General features: G+C 37.6%; 2 protein-coding genes across 2 annotated transcripts in view; one reads left to right on the forward strand and one right to left on the reverse strand.

Annotated features, from left to right (window-relative positions):
• The window catches only part of LOC133519603 (cytochrome P450 4C1-like), a 185272-nt gene that overhangs the window by 78824 nt on the left and 81091 nt on the right, over window positions 1-25357 (forward strand). The gene's annotated exons all lie outside the window — the stretch shown is intronic.
• Window positions 3383-13303, reverse strand: LOC133519614 (cytochrome P450 4d8-like). The gene is made up of 9 exons (XM_061853649.1): window positions 12814-13303; window positions 12480-12593; window positions 8258-8443; window positions 7570-7766; window positions 6686-6740; window positions 5938-6130; window positions 5007-5158; window positions 4318-4497; window positions 3383-3657 (listed from the first exon to the last, which is right to left on the reverse strand). Exons 1-9 carry the CDS (start codon window positions 13073-13075, stop codon window positions 3488-3490), a joined length of 1509 nt encoding a protein of 502 aa, XP_061709633.1. The 5' UTR covers window positions 13076-13303; the 3' UTR covers window positions 3383-3487.

Consider the following 25357-nt stretch of genomic DNA (forward strand, 5'->3'; position numbering starts at 1 on the left):
TCACATCACTCATTAATAACCCTGTCTTAGCTGTCGCTCACAGGTGAAAATGCTTAAAATACCTGTTCATTACGTAGCTACCGCGAATGGTAACGAATAAAAAGCTTTATTTATACAAAAGACACAATGAAATGATAAATGGGTTCAACCGACGCCTGCCTTTTATCGTATACTCGTGTATCGACCACTTTACATACATTTTAGACTCTGCATCATGAATAACGTATTAAACAATTTAAACATAAACATAATTTATGACTGCGTCCGGCAAAACGGCCGAATTTATCGCTTGCCATAAGGACGCCTTGTCGGGTTATTCGTATAAAAATACAAGCAAATCTCGTCCTTATGGCACGTGACGAAGTGGGACGTTTTGCCGGCTGCGGTCACATTTATTTAAAAAACACGGGTCATACACATTTTTTAGCTAACTCGTTCACGGCTTTCTATCGGCCTCATAGGCAGGGTCACTACACACTAGGCCAGATCGTCGGTCATCAAATATAACATGTAAATGTAAAAACAATAAATGTAAGATGATGCCATAATAATATTTAATATGCATTATTTAATATAAGGCCAAGGTTCCAAATACAAAAACTAAACTATAGCTTAAGTGTACTAAACTATAATTCCAGAAGCCGATGGCCAATACGTGGTAACCGCGAGTCAACTATTTGCACCATCTACCGGGTAAAACATCTGTGTCCGTGCACGATCATTACGTGCTTCACTCTTGATGGAGTAAAGCTGTACCGGTATTTAACAAAAATATAGAGAAAATCGTAACGACTGTGAGCAATATTCAATAATTTAAACTGCTATCTAAAGATTGTACATTCAAGGTATTAAATATCGATATGGAAAAAGTGCCAAAATTTTAAGGCAGTGTATACATATTTTTAGCACTTTAGTCTGTGTATATATTTCATACCTTGACTGTACATGTACGATTGTAATGTGTAGTCTGCACGTAAAGACTAGGAAAAAATTTTGGTCGAAAATTGACTGACCTATTTTTCACGTAGAGTGGGTGGGTCCTGCCTATGGGTTCGAATCCCAGTGAGGGCATTAATTTGTGTAATGTAACGACACAAGCCTTCTTGAGCTTATTCATATTATTTTATTGGTAATAAATAATTACATGATTTACATGTAAAATATTGATTTTAAATACAATTGTAAATATACTTATTTTTAGTTTAAGACTAGGAACTATTGCTAGAGAATAATTCTTTATGACCGTAGAACGCCTGCTCTATCAGCCATTTTTTAAGTTTTGTTTTAAATATTGCTATGCTATGTGTCGCGATGATTCCACCCGGGAGGTGGTTATAGATCTTGCGACCCGTGACGTGTGTGAGTTTTCCTGACTTTGCGAGTCGGTGTGGCACGCAAGGTAGCTTTCTAGCGCGCGCGCTGCGGGTCTCATACCTGCGTGTGGCTACGGTACAGTTAGGCGTTGCGTCTACTTCTTCCCGTGTGCTGGTCACTGCCATATTAAAAAAAAAGAGACGGCAGAGTCAAAATGCCTATGACTTGAAGTGTGCCTTGGCAGTTTCGGTTTGGGGGATTCGCGCTATAGCTCTTACTGCTCGTTTTTGTAGAGGAAAGACTCTCTCCCAACCAGCGGCTCCCGCCCACAGTTCCACCCCATACTGAAGGTGCGAATGTATGGACGCAAAATCAGACGACCGGTTTGGCCTAGTGGGTAGTGACCCTGCCTACGAAGCTGATGACCTATATATTCACCCCGTAAATTATTGCAGCTGACTAAACAACCTGTATGATAGCTATATTTAACCTGTTGACAAAGTTGCACATAAGTCTGGCAGGTTTTGCAGTCCGACCACTTTTTTTTTTGTCGGACTGCCAACACTGGCAGGCTAAGTGTAACGCTTGAAGCGGAGCGTTCGGCGGGGCGTGCAGCGTGGCGTCGGGCTCACAAAGTGATTTAAGCACGCCGCCCGCCCCGCCCCGCTGTACGCCCAACCAAGCGTCCACTCAGGCCTTAGACATAAAGACCGTTGGCGTTACGCAGCAAATTCAAAATTTCCGTTTAATTCCAGTATGATCGCTCTTTCATTCAATCCTAATTTCGTATTTCGCGCGACTTCGTATTCCTAATATTTTGTACAGAATTGTAGAAAACATCTCCAAGTAATATTATTTATATTTTACTCCATTTTACCTTCTTGCGAGACTCCTCTGACCCCATTTCTCCTTAATCCCATAATATCCGCTTATTTAATAACGATATTACAAAACGTTAATATTATTTTGTTTTAACCTACACGGGGTACTAAATCAACTGCCAATTTACATCGATTCAATTTATACACAACCAAAACGAAAATTGATGGAACAATTCAACCGATATCATCAGCAATCATAGTATTATATCCCCTATTGCTATACAGGTAGGGATTATTTGGTATATTCGGATACAGTGTATTACAAACACCGCCCTGTGGGAAATCACTAACATACGTGAAAATATTGCGTTACCCATACAAGTCTATTGCTAAAAAAACTTTCCTATTTAAGTTTTTGGGTTGGAGAAAAGGAAATATTTTTAGAATCCTGTTATTTCTTTAATAACTTGCTATTGCTTTTCTTTTGAGAGCTTTAATATGTTACGTTTTATTTCTTTTTATTTAATAGACAGCAAATATATAACATTCTCTATATAATTATTTCAGGAGATAATATTTTCTCGTTCATACTTTTTAGGATGCGATTCTTCATTGTTTAGTCGAGTTTTAGTTTTTAAACTTATTAGGGTTCCGTACCCAAAGGGTAAAACGGGACCCTATTACTAAGACTCCGCTGTCCGTCCGTCCGTCCGTCTGTCACCAGGCTATATCTCATGAACCGTGATAGTTAGACACTTGAAATTTTTAGAGATGATGTATTTCTGTTGCCGCTATAACAACAAATATTAAAAAAACAGAATAAAATAAATATTTAAGGGGCCTCCCATACAACAAACGTAATTTTTTTAGCCGTTTTTATAGATAATGGTACGGAACCCTTTGTGCGCGAGTCCGACTCGACTTGGCCGGTTATTTTACTTAGATTGTGCAAGGATGTCTTATAAGAAAAAAAATACATCATGTGCCATGTGTCGTTAGAGGTAATGGCGTCTACCGCGAATGCAAAAATTGCGGGTTTCATCTCAGCCCTAGGCAACTGCGAATGCGAATCGGACTCGCACACGAAGGGTTCCGTGCCATTATCTAAAAATCACTTTTATGGGAGCTCCATTATTTTTTTTTCTGTTTTTTAGTATTTGTTGTTATAGCGGCAACAGAAATACATAATCTGTAGAAATTTCAACTGGCTAACTATCACGGTTCATGAGATACAGCCTGGTGACGGGCGGACGGACAGCGAAGTCTCAGTAATAGGGTCCCGTTTGACCCTTTGGGTACGGGACCCTAAAAAAGACACACAAGCACAATAGGGACAAATAGGGTGTGTGTGTTTATGCCACAGAACCTCTGTGTCTGTGCTCAATCCTTAAGCTATAACCAGCAGCATCCTTCATCATGACGCGGAACTTGGCTCTCAGCTCGAGGGTCGAGGGCAGCAGCCGGTAGCGGCGGACCAGCGCTGATAATACGGTCTTCATTGACATCATAGCGTACGTTGACCCTGAAATGACAACCAAATCAAATATAATTTATAGCCAACTAAGGTCCAGAGCTTACAGTCAAACTTACAAAAAATCTAAAAAACAGTTTTACAATGACTGGTGCATTGCATCCTATTCATGACGCATACTGGTAGTCAGCATCGAGCGTGCCTTTTTCTTGTTCTCGGGGCTTAACTTCCTCAAAGGCAAAATCCACATCTCGATCGTCTCAATTCCATAAATTTGTTGGAGTTTTACTGAATTATCATAAATATTGTATTCATCTATTTGACGACCAGTTTGGCCTAGTGTGTAGTGACCCTGCCTACGAAGCCGATGGTCCCGCGTTCAAATCCTGGTAAGTGCATTTATTGGTGTGATGAGCATGGATATTTGTTCCTGAGTCATGGGTGTTTTCTATGTATTTAAGTATTTATAAATATTTATATATTATATATATCGTTGTCTAAGTACCCTCAACACAAGCCTTATTGAGCTTACTGTGGGACTTAGTCAATTTGTGTACTAATGTCCTATAATATTTATATTTATTTATTTATTTATCTATGGTGTTGACTACTTAGGTGCCAAATGTTTTCTACTTTTATTCATGTGCGCAGAAAATCGATACTTTCTGTTGAAACAAACATAAAATTACGGGAATTATAAAGGTAACATACCAACACAGTTTCTCAAGGAGTAGCTAAAAGGCATGAACTGAGCGGGATGTTTCAAGGGTCCCTCCAGGAACCTTTCTGGTCTAAATACATCGGCATCTTCACCCCAGTATGCCGGGTTTCGGTGTAAGGCGCAGAAGTTTATAAGAATACCTATGCCGTTTACCAACTTTGTGCCATTTGCTGGAAATAAAAGAACAGATGATAAATGGTGATTTTTTTTTTTATACAGTTGCGTAACAAGAAAAATTTAAACTCAGTTAGAATGTAACGTTGAAAACAAATTTTCAACCACGGTAAAAAAGACGATGTAATAAAAAAACAGAATATTTATGGGCGTTTGTGAATAATTCTCGGAATGTGAATCTCCAAATGTTTGGAAATAAATAAATCTTCAGTAGCGCCTTTATCGACCTTATTTCCTTCTTTATTATACAATATAATTGCGACACAGCATTTGTATGCAATCCTTCAACTTTCTTGGAAATGGATTACACTGACTTCAATCTTTATTACACTGTAACTTTTAATCTGACGAAAGATACATACCCAGTTCCACGTCGTTTAGAACTTCCCTCACAACAACCGGGACGGCTGGATAAGTTCTCAAAGTCTCTATTATCACAGCTTCTAGATATTTTAGATGGGGCAGGTCTTGCACTGTAACATTTAATCTGACGAAAGATACATACGCAGTTCCACGTCGTTTAGGACTTCCCTCACAACTACCGGGACAGCTGGGTAAGTTCTCAGGGTCTCTTTTATAACGGCCTCTAGATATTTTAGACGGGGCAGATCATGCGCTGATACTGGACGGTCGCTGTCCCCAAATACTTCTTGTAATCTGTAAGAATAAGCTTATTGTTATGCATAACAAATATGATTTATAAACAAATGCACAATGACTTAAGAGGTGTAAGTTGAGTCCCGGCAATCTCGCCCGAATTTCACCTCCCCATACAAAAGAAGTTTCGTTCTTATTTTAAAACTACGTGTTGGATTGAATTTCCTGAGGGCTTTTAGGAACCAAGCTTGCTAAAACTGTGGCGGGAAAAGGGTAGCGAGTGCATATCTCTGTCCTTATCCTCTCGTACACAAGAACATCAGCAGTTGATCAACAAAGGCGTAATTATTGTTACGAGCATAGAGGTACAATAATATAGAGAAGAAACATGTGTGTGCCCGTGAGGGACAGAACATGCGCAATGCAACGAAATTAAAAACACGTTATAAATTCCTGACAATATACCAAAAACAACCTACGTAATGCACTAGGAACCGGTGGGTAACAACAATACGTTTACCGTTACCGTTATACGTCTTCCGCTTCTTAGGACTTAAGGCTTTTTAGATTAGGCAGAAATAAAAAGTGATTCTATGACGAGGACAAACAATAAAATCCTCAGCAGAGAAAGATCTCTTCTACTCATACTGACAGTTCCATAACACCATCCCGTTCGATCATTTTCTTCCACTCCATGTATTTTTCAGTGGATCACATATTCATGGTTACGACGCAACTGATGTCGGTACAGAGCATACAGCTATTTAGGCCGCAGTTTTGTGAAAAAAAAACCTATTTGACAATGAAATTTACTACACAAGAGGTACTCTAAAACTCACTCTTGATACACCTTTTCCTGAACCTCAGGGTACTTAGACAGCATCACAGCCGTATAAGCAGCACCAACAGCAGATGTATCCGTGCCAGCTAAGATGATGACCAGCACCTCTTCACGTAACTCGAGTTCTGTGTAACCTTGAGGTCCACCTGAGGATTCGATCAGCATCTCGAGGAAAGTACGTATTTCTGGCTCTAAAACATTAAATGCTAGTCGATGAGTAAAATTACTAGCATGAACTAGTAAAACGATTGTTTCTGCTTCATACAGCACAATCGAGGTTTAATCCACGAATTTTTACCACGACATGTATACATATTTTTCTCAAACTTGCAATGTAATGTTGACATGACTTACTTCAAATGAGGTCCGGAAATACTAAGTATCCGGTGCGATAAGTAAAGATGATATATTATGTAAAGGAATTTCATACATGTTTACACACCTGGGCCTGTAAAGCAACCTTCTTTTGTTATTAAACGTCAAATTGTTACACAACGTCTTGGCATTCAACCATCAAATATTAGTAGATTTTGTAATTTTTTTTAGCTATGTAATCCTACGAATAAAATAAAATTACTACATTTTTTTTTCATTGCGAGTTGACAAAATCATTATACAAATCTCGGCAAGAAACGGTGTTGCCGCCCGCGTATCTCTAACCCGTCTATATCTACTTGGCCTGCAACCCTTCGTTTCCCGGCCTCTATAGTAATGTACTTATTACTAATCTCTTAATGAAAACTTACTTTTCATTTTGTCATCATCCCGAGTTGATAGTTCCTTCCGCTTCTTTTTAATTAACTGTTAGAAACAAATTATCAAATTATAGAGGTAAATTAACAACAATGCATAAATAAGATTTAGTGACACTCAACATATATCAACATAATATCTTATTATAATCACTTTAAAAATAAACTACTTCTGAACTGCGCGCCTGACTAATAATACTGAGTTTTACTTTGTTTGTGTGAGTTTATAAGATTCCTTTAGATGTAAGAGTAGGCGCTTTAGAGAAACCCGTAGTTTAGAAATAGTTACCAAGTATGCTCATTGTCCGTCAGATCAGAATCTGTCTGGCAGACAATCTGTCAATTTAAGGAGATCTCTAACAGTATGGAAGGTAGAGGTAAGGAATATAATCTACATGTACCAAAAAGTGTCCGTCAAGAAACCTTAAATAGGTGGCGCTTCACTACCTAGAATACTTGAAAATAAAATTCAAATCATAGACAGCGCACTTCACTTCGTCAATAACGCCAAGGTTCTTAGCTACTCTAGCGCTACTCTGGAGAGATTTGGAACTATTATTTATAGCTCTTCAAGTGGCATATGTCGTTTTTGAGTTATTGTAATTTTGATTTTATTTCAATTAATCAAATTTGAAATTTAAATGACATAATCGGTCGGGAGTCGACGGCCTACCACCCCAAGGGATAGCTGACAGCTGGACACTTTTGCAACAGTTCTGCCTATGGAGATACTATTCCTTACCTCTACCTTCCATATCTAACAGACATATCTGTGCCTCATCACGAATAATAGGTTTTGAATGTGCTCGATCTTTCTATTTGGTTTTTGAACATCTTTAAAACTATTTTCTTCTAATTTCTAGTTAAAATATTAATACCTCATCAACAAACCGAAACATTAGATCCCTCTTGACAACAAATGTTTTATATCTCGACAATCGCTCATATATACAGTCCAGATACAACCAAGGACAGCTAAGCCGTTCTGACATAAGATGCAGTGTTATTTCGAAAGCCTCTAAAAACGGGTGATCTGATTGCTGCTGTGAGTTCAAGTCTACACCCAAGCTGGTTTCTGGAAGTAAAAATACGTAGAAAATACATATTATTAGCATAATGATACAGAAACAAGTCCCATTACATAATTAGTGCGCTATCAAGCTAGCTTGATCTTGATAAACGATAAGCTGAATTAAATTATTTTGCTTCAATATCGAGTGAGCAATGTCTTAATCCGACGCCGCAACAAGATGAAAAACGTGGGTTACGTCATTTCATTACCAAACTATAATGGAGTTGGCAGAGTGATGGCAGGTTTACTAAAATGTTGACGGAATGGTGGCCACTTTTGAATGAACGAGCGCCTAGCGATCGTTGGCTCGCTGGTTGGATGACATTTGGAAGATTGCGGATCACTTCTTGATGAGATTAGCTCGCTCCCTTTGCAGTGGGCGCTAAAGGGCTGATATAATGATGATGATGATGCAATTATCTATGCCAAGTTATTTGCTTTCTTCCAAATGAGGCTATAATTTTAAATAGTGATGGTGTATCTAAATAACTTACTACAAATAGAATCAAAAGTGTAAGTCGTAATATATTTCCAGAAGGAAAAGTCTCCATTGCCCGCCTCTCTTTCCAACTGCTGGATTATAATCTCACTCTGCTCTTCGAAGATAGACACGAAGCAATTTAGATTCTTTACGCTGAAGATTGGCGCGAGGATCTTGCGACGAGGACGCCAAATGCTTACTGGAATCAAGGAAAAGTGGGAGGATAAAAAACCGCACCCATATTACCCCCTCAATTATAATTCGAACCATAAAATATGTCGAGTAAAATAACTAATAATAATAATATTTCTCGGGTAAAACGAATTTCGGATCCGCAAGCGCTGTGGATTCTATGCGCATGTTACCCGACTACGGCAATAAAAAGGAGGGTTCTGCAATTTGTTTGACCGCCATGTATGGATAATTAAATAATGGTTATTGATATTGCAATATCTCCAAGGGTATTTCAAGCAATTTACCAAGTAACTCGTGGAAAAGCAATCTGCGTACTCTTTCCAAAAATGTTTGGGGCGCCTTTATCTCGTGAACATTGCATTCTATAGAAGTTGTAAATAATGGAAATGTTCATGTAAAAGCCCAAAGTACGGTAAAATTTTGGTATTGTCGGTAAAACCTAAGATTCACTGACCCTTCAGACTTTTGATGAAATAAACTAGGATTTTTTCAAGCAACCTCTTAAACGCGCATATTGATTTAGGTGTCTATTGGTTAAATTTTACACCAATTGGGTAAATAAACAAGGACGTTTCCTTCAAATATTATTATTCCGAGCACATCTTGCACTTAACGGAAGTATTCTTAATTGTGTTTGTGAACTGTCAATACTTTGTTGCGGCTTTTCTCGGAACAAGAACCGAGAGACATTCGAAAGTGACATATTTGATCTCAAATTGATTTAAAAAAATAAATATTTTGAGTCAATGTTAGACAAATTGACCTGGCCCCATAGTAAGCTCAGAAAAGCGGCTAAGTGCGAGTCGGACTCGCCCATGAAGGGTTCCGTACCATTTATGAAGTATTAAAAAAACTACTTACTAGATCTCGTTCAAACCAATTTTCGGTGGAAGTTTGCATGGTAGTGTACCTACATCATATATTTTTTTTAGTTTTATCATTCTCTTATTTTAGAAGTTACAGGGGGAGGGGACACACATATTACCATTTTGGAAGTGTCTCTCGCGCAAACTATTCAGTTTAGAAAAAAATATATTAGAAATCTTAATATCATATTTGAAGACCTATCCTACCCCACACGTATGGATATAATGAAAAAAAAATTTTTGAGTTTCAGTTGTAAGTATGAGGAACCCCCAAAATTTATTGCTTTTTTTCTATTTTTGTGTGGAAATCTTAATGCGGTTCACAGAATACATCTACTTACCAAGTTTCAACAGTATAGTTCTTATAGTTTCGGAAATAAGTGGCTGTGACATAGACGGACTGACAGACAGACATGACGAATCCATAAGGGTTCCGTGTTTTGCCATTTGGCTACGGAACCCTAAAAATGCTCTAATTACGGGTACTCGACGATAGATAGATAAAGAAAAAGATAAAAACTTAAATACCTAGAAAACATCTACCCGTCAAAAACATGTTCATGTAAAATGTTGCCAAGACGAAATTATAAGACTCGCACATGGGCGTAAGGCGAAAAATTTGCTCATTATTTATATTTTTTATTATACAATAAACTACAATTAATACAAGCCACATTTTTTGACTAAGGTTGGTGAAGTTAGGGCTTGTAGAGGTAGAAGCTTGGCTCTACAAGAGATCTGATAACTTTTTGACAGTGCGAGCCTTATGGTTTCGTCTTTACAATTTGCTTTTTTTACTGATTAACTAACCTAACGCCCTTTTCCTCCCCCTTTTCATCCTTACGGAGTGATTTTGGGGTTGAAAACTATTTATATTCTTCCCTATAACAAAAACTATCTATATACCAAATTTTAACTCAATCGGTTTAGCGGTTATTGTTTCCCCATACAAAATTGCAAAAATGTGTGTATGTATATTTATTGGTGAACGAGAAAGCTCAACTAGGGTGCGGAGTGGTAGAGTCGACAACGCGCATGTAACATATCTGCAGTTGCGGGCGTCCTTAGGCTACGGAGACTGCTTACCAACAGGCGGGCCGTATGCTTATTTGCCATCGACGTAGTATAAAAAAGCGAGACGCACTGCAAGTAATTTCCAATCAAGAGATTTTTACGTTCAAATTGTGCACTTATTTAGTTAGAACATGATGACATGAATAAATAGTGAACATTTGCAGTCAAAGTTAAATATTAGATGTTAAATGTATGAATGGTTTTGTTTAAAATGTGAGGAAATCGATGTGATAACATCCGTGCAAATATTTTGAGAACCAATATTATTCAAAAGCATATGCGTCTTGTATTTAGTCGCTTTTATTCAAAATTATTAAAACTTTAGAGATTGGATTCTACATAACTGCTTTATCTTTCTGAGTTCCAAAAGCAACATATCATATCATATCAATTGATATCAATTCTTTATTTCGAGATAACAGTGATCCCATTTTTTGTTAGTATATTTAACAATTTTTTTTTAATTTGTAACTATTTTACAAGCTTTTATTTAATTTGCAATGTATCTATGTATGCTGTTTGTACGAGTCAAATCTTGCAAGTTAAATTTGCCCTACTTCCCGGTTTCATGCAAAATTTTCATGCATAATAAAACAACGCAACCTATTAGAGTTTGGGGTTGTTAGAATTGTCTCGATGAGTATTACTTGCCTGTGGATGGAAAATAGCAGTCAGCGATAAAAGCTTGTATCAAAAACGCAAGATTAGCCAAAAACTTATTCAATAAAAGTGTTGTAGGCACACAGGACTTCACGACTGTATAAAATCATTTTAGGTTTTTCGGAAAATAAAAGAAACTTAACATAACTTCTACTAATACTGCTACACATGAAAAATTGTACCAATAATTTTATATTTTGAAGGCTTATGTAGGTCACGTTTTTATCGTTGGCATCGTGATTCACACGTAGGCAAGGTCAATGTGGTGAAAACCGGCATATGGGCATATACAAATTTTGGTTGGGAAGACCATCATAGGGCAAGAGCTCTCGTATTTGTGTACGTACTTAGCTCAGACATATATTATTGTAATTTGTGGGCCTTTGAATGCCACGTCGACCAGGCATTGGTCAATTGTGACAGCCCTTTAAAGTTCATTACTGATGCCCGTTGAATCCAGGAAATTCCAGATTCTTTGGGCCGTAATGTTCTGTACCTCATAGGGTTGCAATACGTGCCGCCCTAGGTGTGTACTTCTTTTTGACATTAGTGGTCCACAGGAGCAGAGAATGTGCATTGCAGTCTCCTCTGACTCATGGCAGAACCTGCATGTCGCGTCTTGTTTCTTTCCGATTTGAAACATGTGTTTGTTCAATTTACAGCGTCCAGTCAAAATTCTGGTCACCGCGCAGGCTTTGTGTCTTTTGAGCCCTAGAAACTCCCTAGCAGTTTTGCTGTTGAACCCTTTGATTAGAGCTTTCGAGTGTTCTTGTCCTTTTACGAACTTCCACCAATCGTTTGCCCTTATTTTTTCTAAATTGCTGAGCAGTGAATATGCATCCCGTTTTGTGATTCCACAGAACGGTTCTGGGCCGACCAGGGGTGTATCTGCTCAGACATAGTCAGAAAGGAAAAGCTGCGCTCCTTCTATTATACCAACCTTCTGTAAGTGGAGTATGTGTACAAGCGCAAGAACCTACCTTACCTAGTCTCCTAGGAGTCACCCTTGACAGATCCCTCATGTATAGGGAGCACCTCACCAAGCTATTACTAAAGCTGGCTTCGCGGAACAACATGATACACAAACTATGTGGCACATCTTGGGGAGCATCCGCTGATTGCCTGCGCACGACTGGCATCGTCTCAATCTACTCAGCCGCAGAGTACTCTTATGTGCTCCCGTGGTGGTGGTTGGAAAGCGCATACGTAGCTAAGGTGGATACTTAACTCAATGGCACTATGCGATGCATCACCGGAACGCAAGAGTTTAGAAGCGACGAAAGAGCTCGTAGACGGTCTTTACCACATTGACTTCAAATAAATAAGCACGATATAGACATCACAATTGAATCTTACTGGACATTACAGAAACAAAGAGACAAAACACAAGGACACCATCAGGACAAACAGTAACAAACGAGACAACCAAATTCAACTAACCTGGAGCAAATATGCTTCCATTGCCCACGATTTCTCTTATAAATTTCATAGTAGTGTCATCTTTATCAAGACAAGACTTCAACACCACTTCTGCAATGACGGGATCGGAAACCACTGTAAAAGAAATTAAGATGAAATCAAAATTGACCTGGGTAGATTGCCTTTTTAAATACCTTAGCGAAAGAGGGATGTTGATGGACAGATTTGAGGCAAAATTGTTACTCCTAAGGAAAAAAGTTAACGTGTTGAAAATATGAACTTTCGTGGGACGATATCTTTATACTATTTGGTACCTGCCAATTAGTATGTAATTCTTGTACAAATACAAACTTACCTATATATAATTTATTCACCATCCATACTGACGTCATACCACCAAGTTCCACTGATATTTTACCCAGCTTTTGTATCAATTCCATTCGATCTGAAATGTATGATAATATTATATTTATACCGAATGAAAAAGTATCCAGGGCTGGGATCGAGCCAGTGTACTCTGCATTCCCACGTCGTGTCATAAACAAAACAACAAAAACCAAACGAAATAAAATTAACAAAAATATTTCATAAAACAATTTAACTTGCGGCACAATCATGCATTCAAAAAATGAAATTTAAGATTTAGTTTGCTAATTTTACGAGTCAATCACTTTTTCGATTTGTGAAAAAAGTGTCAATATTTCGACAGTAATTGGCTACTTGACTGTTTTTTGTAAATAATGTCAAACGATCTTGATTTTCCTGAGGATCAAATGTCTATATAGGACTCATGGCATTAAAGCAACACAAAGATCAGAAATGAGAGTTAAAGTCTGACGCTCGCACTCGACAGTTGAAACGCCTCTAACAAAATGATAAGGTCTGTCCTAAATGTATGGAAGATCAAGGAAATTGCCATTTTGACCCTGACATATTGCGTTTATGCGTATAGTTGTCATAAAATTTATTCTTCAATAAAATGTAAGGAATCGAATGGTACCATTTTCTTTTCTATTTATGAAACACAAAAAACAAAAACAAAATTTTGAGACTTCGGAGCCTTGTATTTTTTTATAATCTCAATATAATTTTTTAAATTCCATTTTTTTTATAATGGATGGCTCAATAATATTCAACATGTGTCAAGTACCCAATTGTATGAGAATTGTAAGGGGGAAATTCAAGAGGCTGGACCGGCATCACTTTTCAGCCTGGCCACATTAAGTTTCTTGAAGCCTTGGAGGATTTAACAACTGGAGACGCCTTGTCTGTAATTTTCTGTACAAAATAGTCTGCCGATTTTTGCGGGGGAGGGGCACGTCAAATGTATGTCGTCAGTTCATACAATACATCCGTACAATACATAGCTATCCGACTATGGAATTCTCTGCCTATAGACTTAAGGCGCGCTCAATGTCCTAATTCTTTCAAGAGACTCATTAAACTTCACTTTTTACCTGCTCCGTAATACTTTTATCTGCTTCCTTTTCCATACTTATAGCTGGCATTTATTATATATAATATGTATTTTAATATATGTATGTATATGTATTTATATATCTTTTTAGGGTTCCGTAGCCAGATGGCATAAAACGGAACTGTCTGTCTGTCTGTCTGTCTGTCTGTCTGTCTGTCTGTCTGTCTGTCTGTCTGTCTGTCTGTCTGTCTGTCCGAGGCTTTGCTCCGTGGTCGTTAGTGCTAGAAAGCTGAATTTTGGCATGGATATATATATTAATAAAGCCGACAAAGTCGTACAATAAAATCTAAAAAAATTAATTTTTTTTAGGGTACCTCCCCTACACGTAAAGTGGGGGTGAATTTTTTTTTTCGCTTCAACCCTAGAGTGTGGGGTATCGTTGGAAAGGTCTTTCAAAACTAATACGGGTTTTCAAGAATTATTTTTTGATAAAGTGAATATATTCGTAGATAATCGCTCCGAAAGAAAAAAAAAATGTGTCCCCCCCCCTCTAACTTTTGAACCATAGGTCCAAAAAATATGAAAAAAATCGTGGAAGTAGAGCTTAAGAAAGACATTAAATGAAAACTATAGCGGACATGATCAGTTTAGCTGTTTTTGAGTTATCGCAAAAAGTTTTCCCTTCATAGTAAAAAGACTTACTTTAATTAGGTACTGATTATGCAAATTTGCCTATTTGTTTAACTCGGGTGAAAGGTACCATTTACTACACTTTAAGCTCCAGTTTAGCTTATTGTGACGGAAGAGTAACTACGGAACCCTACACTGAGCGTGGCCCGACATGCTCTTGGCCGGTTATTTATTTATATTTGTATATGATATATTGTTTAGTTTTGTGTTTATTCTGTCCTAGATTTCTTTTATTGCATCTGGAACACCTACTGACATAACATTTTTTTTTAAATTCCGCTACCTAAAGATTGTCTGGAAGAGATCGCTTTTTAGCGATAAGACCGCCTGTAGTTTACCTCTTCTTTATGTGTTGTATTATTTGTACTGTTTCTGTATTGAGGTGTGCAATAAAGTGTATTTGTATTGTATTGTATTGTACATATTATGACCATTGGCCGAGGTTTTCGACAGAGGGGTAAGCCCTTGAAGGCTACTCCAGTAGAACTCCTACTCCTATAAACATAACATGACTACAAGGTGTAGTCAGCCCTTAGGCTGTTAGTGTCCATATTTGTATTTTCTTTACCCTATAAATACAAATACAGAAACAACAAATACAAATACCCATAACAAATAGAAATACCCATAATTTTATTTTTATAAATTCCCAAAAAATCACTTTTTTATTTTGATTATTTAATGGTATTCTTTGTATTAATTTATATTGTCATTTTTATAATTAGTTCACTTTCTATTAATATAGTAATAAGTTAAGTAGTATACAAGCGTGTACACATGGAAAGGAAGTATTCAGTGGAACTATTTTGTAATATGCAATTGTACCTGCTATTGTAACCTGAATTACCATATACGCAATAAAAATCATTCATTCATTCATTCAACCATGTCGAGACCGGTTTTGACCGAGGTATCTAAGTCATAACTAAAAAATTAGGCCCCATTACCCTTAGTTATCGGGTGCAGAAGATCAATTGCTATAAGTACCTACCTAATTTTAATATCACAAAATATTTTTCTTATAGATAAAAACGTCGATGAAGTGAAACGTTCCGGTACACGCATCGTTACTGTTTTAACCACGATAACTACATCCTATTATTACTTTTAAGTATTATTCACGGACTTGCTCCCATTCGTGAGCGAGAGCCAGCTATTTGTTAGAGTGAGATGGTAATAATACTTACTGTTCTTGAAGAATTATAAGTAAGTAGGTACCTATGTATATTACACTAGTTATTTTGTGTTCTAGACAGTCTGAGACCAACCCCTAGGTTTTAGGTACCCAACGCACCCTTAGATACATTAAACTCAGTAATATTTCTTTAATGACGTACGAGGTAGCGACGAAATCAAAGACACATTGATTAAAATGTGTAACATCTAAAACAAATTCATCTTTCGAATTTGACAGGTAAACGTGACGGCGCTGTACAGCTTTACACATTTTGCGGTAGCTCTGTTTGTCAAAAGTTGACGTTTTACAATTCAGTGATCGCAAAACATATGGCGCAGTACAGCGCCATCTGGTTTGGCTCTCAAACAAAGCACGTTTTTTTCATAGACTTTACCTCTATATGGTGATTAGGTGGTTGTCAATTTGTGTAATAATGTCCTATAAAATTTATTTATTTATTTATTACAATCAATTCTCTTTGGTCTATAAATAGGGTATCATTTGGGGATTTTTAGACCCGGGTTAGAAAGATTACATTAAACCGACTTCGAAACAGGAGTATATATTATGCAAAATCCGTGTTTGGCTTATAGTTTTTCAAGTATAATTTTTAAATCACTCTAAGTAACATACCTTCATCACTGCCAGCAAACAAATACGCCTGCCCAATCAAAGGCAATCCAGGCAGACCACAAGAAGGCACTTCCCTACTAACTCTGTGAATCCTGCGCCTATTCCACCTTGAATACACGGCCCAAAGTCCCGTAGCGACCAGCACGAGAAGCCACAACATTTTCTAAACGTCTGTAGAGTTCTAGCGCTGAAATGACTTTGATGGGTTAATGTTAGAACAATCTCTTACAAAGAAATCGAAGCTCGAATTTTAAAGTACGATTTACATTGACCGAGGCGAGCTGTATCGGCTAGCGGAGCATCAAAACCGAATCACGAAAACGAATCGAAATCCAGCACAGAACAATGGTATTCCGGACATTTGCGAGGCGTGCGCGGAGCCGAACCCAACACGTAGCGTCCCTTTGGACACTTTAATGAGATGTAAGGGGTACATCGACCTGGTGCTGCCCTTGCCCATGTCATGAGACGCACGCAGAGGCAGCACCAGCCAGGGTGTAAGGACTATTGAGAGTTGATGGAATCTAAATATGGATGGATGAAATCGTTCTGTCATTACAGCGTTCTCCATGCCAGCCTATTTTGGGTTTTCGTCTTCACTTCCTAGTCTCATACTAGAGCACCATGTTGTCATTGTTATCATGTATGATATTCTGGGTCAATTTTGCCCTTTTGAGAGCCAAGATAAGCCATCCAACCCCATGAGAACTCACCCGGATGCCAAAGCACGTAATCTCATTGAAATAGTACTGATTTGAACCATCGGTGAATGGACGAAGTCCGGCCCGGTCCATATGAATCGCCCATAAGTATGCTCTGCATTTTTTTTATATTGTTGATTCTTTTCGAGAACAATCAATAACAATCAGCTTGAGGGAATAATTACAACCTTATCAAGGAATCTAACACGTACAATTTATTTAAATATTAAGGATACTCCTTTTATTGGACAATGATAGTGTGATTAACAGTAACGTTTTATGATTTTCTCAGTCAGCTGGGTCAAGTTTAAAGGTATAATTTTAGATTAGCCCAGATCTTAGTCTATTGTCATTTTTTTTTATATCTAAATTAAACTTCTCGAAGTAGAAACCCGATTCTGATTTTAATGTCTGGATCTGAAAATGTTATGGAATTTACCTTTTTACTTTTAAAATATGACTTCGATCAAATTTATGATCATTCAAGTATGTTAAGATGTTTTGGACACGTAGAATAAATGAGTGAATGATGGCTAACATAGAGAGTGTATAAAGGAAAAGTAGAAGAGGGAGCATGTAGACCTCGGCGAACTTTCCCTGATCAAAGCGGGGAAATCCTGAAGAAAGGCCAGATCAAGAGCACTCGCCAGTTTAGGCGAGCGTGTATAAAGGATGTCATGAAAGTGAAGGAAGCGAAAGAAGTATGCCAGGATTGTAGCAAGTGGAAACCTGTGGTCTCTGCTTACCCATCCGGAAAATGTGTGTATTTACGTGCGAAAGTGGCGGGGTGCGTGCTCATTCCCATGAGCACTTTCCGTGCATATGTCGAAACTTTTAAGAGCCATATGTACTGTAAAACTTTGTACGATACACGTGCGAATTGGTAATTGGCAACTCGTGTCGATTTAAAACACTCCCTTCGGTCATGTTTTCATTTATCACCACTCGTTGCAAATGTCCTGCTTTCTGCACTTATATCGTAAATAACTAATAGTAGATGTGTAAGTGGCGGGATCGATGGGGCGTTCTTAGTAATCAGCGAGGGACAGTGTTAACAACAAGTAGTTTATTTTTAAACTTGGTAACAGTGCTCTAAAAACTCACGAGAGTATGCAGGAGCAATCAACCTCAACGCGAACCAAACCATCAATCACACTCAGTAATCAGTCTCCGAGCATCTCTTAGAATTCTTAAATAGAAAGTACACAGAGTAGCAGAAAACTTTGTATAGTACAACTGTCACCTACCTACCGCATGTCTCAAATACCTAAATAAAAAACAAACTTGGAACTTAACTATTCTATGGAAGACATAAAAATTATAACCCAAACTTGATGAAAGAAGAATCACTTAGTTTATCCTGGCTCGGCCGTTGAAGGAAGACATTTTTTTAAAGATGATCTTGATGATGAGGTCCAAGTGACAGGCTTCTAAAACGGGAAAAAAAGTCTGGTTATACTATTTTCCACGTTTTACTTGTAAACGTATGTAAAGTGTAAATGGTAAATGAAGTGTATAATGCATAAAGAAACTCAAGGATGCTAATGAAATCGCAAGAATGCAAACATAATTATATCATTACAAATGAGTGAGGAACGTATTCGGAAATGTAAAATATTATTTCAATCGGAGTAATTCGCCACAAAATCACCACATTAATATACACGGTGGAATTGAATGCGTGATCAGGAGTCGAAAAATATTAAGTTCCAACCTAAATAGAATTCAATACGCGATATCTCATGCAATTTATTTCACCTTTTAATTAATTACAGTTAATGATATAGTTAATGGCTCCTCTACATGATGTGCCATATTATTGGCCCACTAAGATGGACCAGCGTGTAGAGAGGGTAGTTGTGTCGAATGGCTTATGGCACAGAGGGTTGGCGATGGGATAGCCACGGTGTCGGGTTTTCGTCTGTAAGTTAGTTGGCCAGAGATGATGTGTACGCATCTACACGTGGCCCATCTTATAGTACGTGCTACATCGCATGGCGATCTCGCTGGTCCAGCCCTGGGCCATCGTGTAGAGGAGCCATAAAATTAATAACCACTGGATACATGGACACCTTACTTTTATTGAAGGGAATAAGCGCTTTAGCGGGGAATTTAATAATTTGACAATGACAAATTGACAGCTTATTGCTCATAAAGTCTTTAGTATTTATGGCTGTTACTTTAGAAAGAGGTTTTAAACTCTTTAGACTAAACCATTGGTAGGGTGACAATAAATTTCAATTAAAATTTAATCAAATTTTTAAAATTAGGTTTGATAAGAAAATAACTTAATTGTTTATTATTATATGATCGCATTCGATTACTTAATCATAAATTATTGGACGCGTGAGCTTTTCATTGCTTATCACGAATATTTGTCCCTACTCAGACAACGATATACATACATAGAAAACATTCATGGCTCAGGAACAAATATCTGTGCTCATCACACAAACAAATGCCCTTACCGGGATTCGTACCCAGGACCATCCGGCTTCATAAGCAGGGTCACTACCCACTAAGCCAGATCGGTCCTCAAACAATTTTAATTATATTCTGCTGTTAGGACTGGATCATTGCCCCTCAGTTTTCCCTAATGAACGTAATTCGTATTCGAACGTAGAGCTCATCGAGGGCGGAGCGTTAGTGTCGACAACGCGCATGTAACTCCTCTGGAGTTGCACGCGTCCATGGGCTACGAAGACTACCACCAGGCGGGCCGTAAGTTTGTTTGCCACCGACATAGTGTTAAAAAACCTAACCCGTTATGTATAGCAAAGTTTCATAGATCATACTCGTACCTCAGCAATGGTTGTAAAATTAGGCGTGTATAAATTAAGTCCTTGTATTATGGGGCCTGTTTGTTTATGTTTACATTAAAAATAGGCAGAGGTAGTGTCGCTAAGAGAAACCTTAGGTATTTTATTGTTTGTTTTGCAAGCTTCACTCATAAGTTTACAGCTCACAATTTCAATTTCAATTTCAATTTCATTTATTTAAATCAAGTAACATGACTCGTACAATTTGTTACTATACAATACAATATTAATTCTTATATCTAATGTTAGTATATCATTTGTCCAATCTCTGTATGTATTTCATAACTTTATTTGCAAGAAGTTGATTTTAGTTTTCAAATTGCCTGCTAGATGTCGTTATACCATGTGTTGAAAATCCTAGATCGGGGTGTTAAGATTTTTCCGAGAAACATGACGTCTGGCCGGTACTAAACATTGTCAAGCTTTTATAACAGTTGTATTGGTAAAAAAACTTAAGTAAGTCATCTGTTGTATGTAGTTGTGACGTGTTCGAATAGACATTTGTTTTGTTTGTGTGTCTTTTAAACATATATTGTCTTGTGACTTACTTAAGTTTTTTACCTATACCTCTATTGAATTTATTACATTATTGTATAATCAACAAGAGTGCTTTTCTTTTTGGGCCTTTTTACATGGTCTTTCGAGCCGCATGAGTTCGGCTAGTGGATTCGGTAAATTTCGGGCCAACGGACGCCGGTTAAGGTAGTGGTTTGCTGCCAGCGGTGTTAAAGCGAGAACAGCCTATGTTTCCCGGAGCAGCGTGTGACGAGAAGAATTTGAGTTGTCAATGAAATAAAAATTATTATACATAATAAGGGCTGCAAGACATGCATCTCACAGCAGCGCCTCAAGTCTGGACAGTCGAATCTGTCCGCAATTGAGCGCAGGATGAGGTTGGCGCTGGCCCGCACCCGGCGTACCAGGGATGAGCATACGCCAACACACTTACAAGGAATTTGTAAATATTAAATTATAAAGAAAACCAAAATCTTATCAAAGATTCATTGATTGAGAGAAGTGTAGATTCTAAGACAATTTTGTGCTTTGAATTTGACAGGTAAACGGATGGCGCGTTTGCAACCAAAAGCGGTAACTCTGAGTGTCAAAAGTTGACGTTTGACAATTCAGTGACCGCAAAACATATGGCGCAGTACATCGCCATCTGTTTTGGCTGTCAAACTAAGGGCCACATTTTTACTTCGACTTGACCTCTCTATTAGTACAATTAATTAATTCTGATCTTACGAGATATTACAAATTATATTTAGTAGCAAAAAAATATCACAAATTATCGTGAAGTTTAAATATTTTTTTTATACTACGTCGATGGCAAACAAGCATACGGCCCGCCTGATGGTAAGCAGTCTCCGTAGCCTATGTACGCATGCAACTCCAGAGGACACTCCACCCTAACACTCCACGCAGTCCACACCCTCGCTGAGTTAAATTATGGATTATTAAGAGAGAAAAAAGTCAACGCAAATTTTGCGGTCAATAGCTCAAATCTGAAAGTGAGTCACAATTTTATCTTAAGCGTCCCTAACTCCTTGTATCTTGACAACTTGAGTATAACATAATGAGAATAATACCTACACGTTTCAGGGGACTACAACGCTTCCTAAGTTCCTACGTTGTTTTAGTACAATGATTTCCCTCCTGAGTTCTGTATACCCACTGGTCATTACCCCCTTTTCCCCCTAACTCCCCGTGTCGCTTGAAAGCGTGCCTAGAATTCTAAAACTGCGCTTACAAAAAACCAATATAAAATTTCGCTTTCCAACACTTTCATTGCGTGAAAATAAGGCTCAATTTCGAATGCACAGTTCCCATCAGATATATAGGAGCGGCTGAGGTGCTCAAAAATATCTGAACATGTATTCTAACGCTTTGACAATAGAAGCGTGCTCAGATATTTGTGAGCACCTTGGCCGCTTCGGCGGAATGTACGTAAAGAACGTGGTTTCGGAAACTACTTCGTGTTATTGATGCTTATGAGAATGAAGTTAAGGTTCATTTTGGGACGGTTTTGTAAAATATAAGATGGATGTTAAGCAGAGGTCAGTTGTTTACCGGCTGGTACGAGCTGTGCAAATAAAATAGCATAAGTGCATAGGATACTTATGGCGGTTATGTCATTTTGTGTTTAAAGAAACCCTGCAATCACAGGTCTTTAGGGATGGAATAAACAAGATGGTTCTTGGTTAACGTATCAACACTTACCTATAGAAAATAACTTGCGTTAAGGCCTGCTTCTTAGTGTTAAGACATTTGCTGCTCAACGCAAGTACTATCTCAGATGATGTTGATATGTTAAAGTTTTCTATTGATTGGTTGAGTTGAATATAATAACCGTATTACAATACAACTAACATTTAAATAGTTTTTATGAAAAAAAAACAATTTTGAACATTACATACTTATGCTGCCACTTAGTTTCCTTAAAAACACGGTGTAGAATATTTTTTTGATATTGTTTTAATAAAATAACCAATTTTCCAATGGGATCATAATCTGTATATAATTGTTAATTATATTATGTATTATGTGTACTGTTCCATAGTAATAAATCACGAAAAATAGGGAAATTCGTCGATATTATTGTGACGATAAATTAAAACACGACCGAGGGGAGTCATGGGACTCAGGAAAAAATATCCGTGCTCATCACACAAATAAATGCCCTTACCAGGATTTGAACCCGGGACCATCGGCTTCATAGGCAGGGTAGTCTGGTCTAGTGGATAGTAACCCTTCCCTTCTAATTCTTCGGTAATCACGCAGTGTATGATGATAATCATGATCTTATCAACAATTCATATACTTAAATATTTTATTTGTATCAATAATATTTAATTAATAATAATATTTCAGTGAAATCAGCCTCCATATTTTTTTTAGGTTAGATGTCAAATGCCATCATATTTGTTTACTTAAATTATTTGCTTTTTCTATTGGATTTCGGTATAAATAAATATAAATATTTGGGGACAATCTTACCCAGATCCACCTAGCCCGAAACTAAGCAAAGCTTGTACTATGGGTACTAGGCGACGATATATATACGTATATAGATAAATACATAATTATATACATAGAAAATATAAAACACTTTTCGTCTTTTTTTTTTCGGTTCTCTGCCTTTTCGTCGAAAATTGTATTGCCGAATTTCACTTGCCAACCAACTTTTCGCAGATGTTTCATTCGGGCAAATTTCATTTCCCAACTTTACATAATCCAATCTAACCTAACTCAACCTAGTACGCAATTTTCTTTTCCCAACTATGGGGTTGGGTTGGTTGCGAAATAATGATTTGGTAAAAGTTATTCGGCCAAATGAAATGTCTGCGAAAAGTTGGTTGGCAAGTGAAATTCGGCAATACAATTTTCGGCGAAAAGGCAGGATACCTCACTACCCAGACCGGTCGTCAATTATTTGTATTATTAGCAATTTTAATCATTTTAGCACACAACGGACACTTTTTGACACAAAATGTACCGTATTTGTGCTCCTATTTTCCGATAAATTATTCGTGATTAGCATAATACCTATAAAATCACTAAGGTGCCAGCCATATTAGTGTCGAATAAATTACCAACACGCAGTTAATTGCACGTGAACCGACGGATCAGAAGCATGAAAGGGTTTTAATTAATGATTAGGTATTAAATAGGCTTTCGAAATTTAGCACAGCTGTTTGGCCGATTCTGTTATATCTATTTTATACGATTTTCTTATTTCTTTGATACGACTATCAGTCACACTACTACAATTAAAAACTGAATAGATTATACTACAGAAAAAGTGACGAAGCCCCCCAATGGAGGCAGGATATTTGATAAAAATATTTGATCGCTTCCCAAAGCTATGTGTAGATGGCAGCACCATCTTTCTCGCTATCTTGTGATCCCATATGGGATTGATATAGGAGCTGCAAGTACGTACTGCTCACCCTTAGAGTTTGTCAAAGACACCTAGTTTTACTAAGATGGCATACGAGTATAGTCGAGAAATTGGGACTGGTTCCGCCGTGGCGTGGTGGCCTAGAGGTTCACGGCGTTAACCCGGATAGCTAAAGACGCAGGCTAGAATCCGTCCTTCATCACTGGAGGGCTACGTGAATTTTTCTTGAATTAATCACAAATTCATAGAATAGGTTATGAATCATAAACTGAAATAAATGACATATGCTAAGAAAAAGTGACCAAGGCCTCCAGTGCCCCAGGCTGGAATCAAACCAGCGTCCTCTGCTATCGCAGCAGGTGCCTGAGCCACCCGCCTAACGGGGTCACAGCAGCATTGGTCGAATTTATACATTTCTTACTTACTTACGGCGCTCTAGGGTAGAACAGTACGATTCATATCCTCTAACTGGATCAACTCAGGTTAAAAAAACCGCTGATACTGTGATCTTCTACAATTGAATATTATCTGAAATGAATAATACATTTAATTTAAGAATATCAGTTTTTCTTGCTAAATATGAATTAAGTTAAATGGTATAGTTACCTATAGCAGGAATAATACTTAACCTAGTGGGCAAGAATAAAGTTTAGCTAATTATTACTACCAATAACAATCTTGATCATTTTGGCATTGACTATGCTTTCCTATTTTTCAATAAGTAATATTTGTCGCGTATTACCTATAAAATCACTAAGGTGCCAGCCATATCAGTGTCGAATAAATTACCAACAGGCGCAGTTAATTGCACGTGAACCGACGGATCAGAGATATGAAAGAGCTTTAATTAATGATTGGGTATTAAAGAGGCTACCGGAATTTAGTACAGCTGTTTGATTCCGAGTCCGATTCTCTTATGACAATTTAATATGTTTTTTATATTATTTTGATACGACCAACAGTGTATGGAATTCGTTACATTTCATTAGCCGGTAATTTATTGCAAATCTCGTTCAATATCGCGTTGTTACAGCGTGACAAGATTCTATTTGATCCTGAGACAGTGTCGCTATAAACACTTTACGGTCTGGCCACGACATTGCGCGAGTGGCTTCGGCTAAGGCGACAACCATAGGTGGGCACGAAAGGTCCAATCGCTGTGTCTCGCTCCAACCTATGGTTGTCGCCTTAGTCGAAGCCAGTTGCGCAATGTCGTGGTCAGCGCGTTAGACAGTGATAATGATAAGCGTGTTATACTTAGTCAAGTAAAATATCAGTCAAAACCTTGTTTATTGAAATTCTCCGAAGCATTCTTTAGCCATTTTTAATTTTTATTGTAGGTACTCAAAATAATTTTTCTTATATCTATGGGAATCTTTATTGACATTTTTGTTGTAAAATCATTTATAATTGAACTTTTTATTTACATCGATGTCATTCGATGACTTTCAACGTGCTGATAAAGAGTACTCCATGCAAGTATCTAAATTACAATTGAAAATCCACATCATGTCGAAAGCCAAATAAAATCATGTCAGCCTTTAGAGGCCTTTTCGCATGC

Source organism: Cydia pomonella, chromosome 7, assembly GCF_033807575.1.
Source record: "Cydia pomonella isolate Wapato2018A chromosome 7, ilCydPomo1, whole genome shotgun sequence".
NCBI lineage: Eukaryota > Metazoa > Arthropoda > Insecta > Lepidoptera > Tortricidae > Cydia > Cydia pomonella.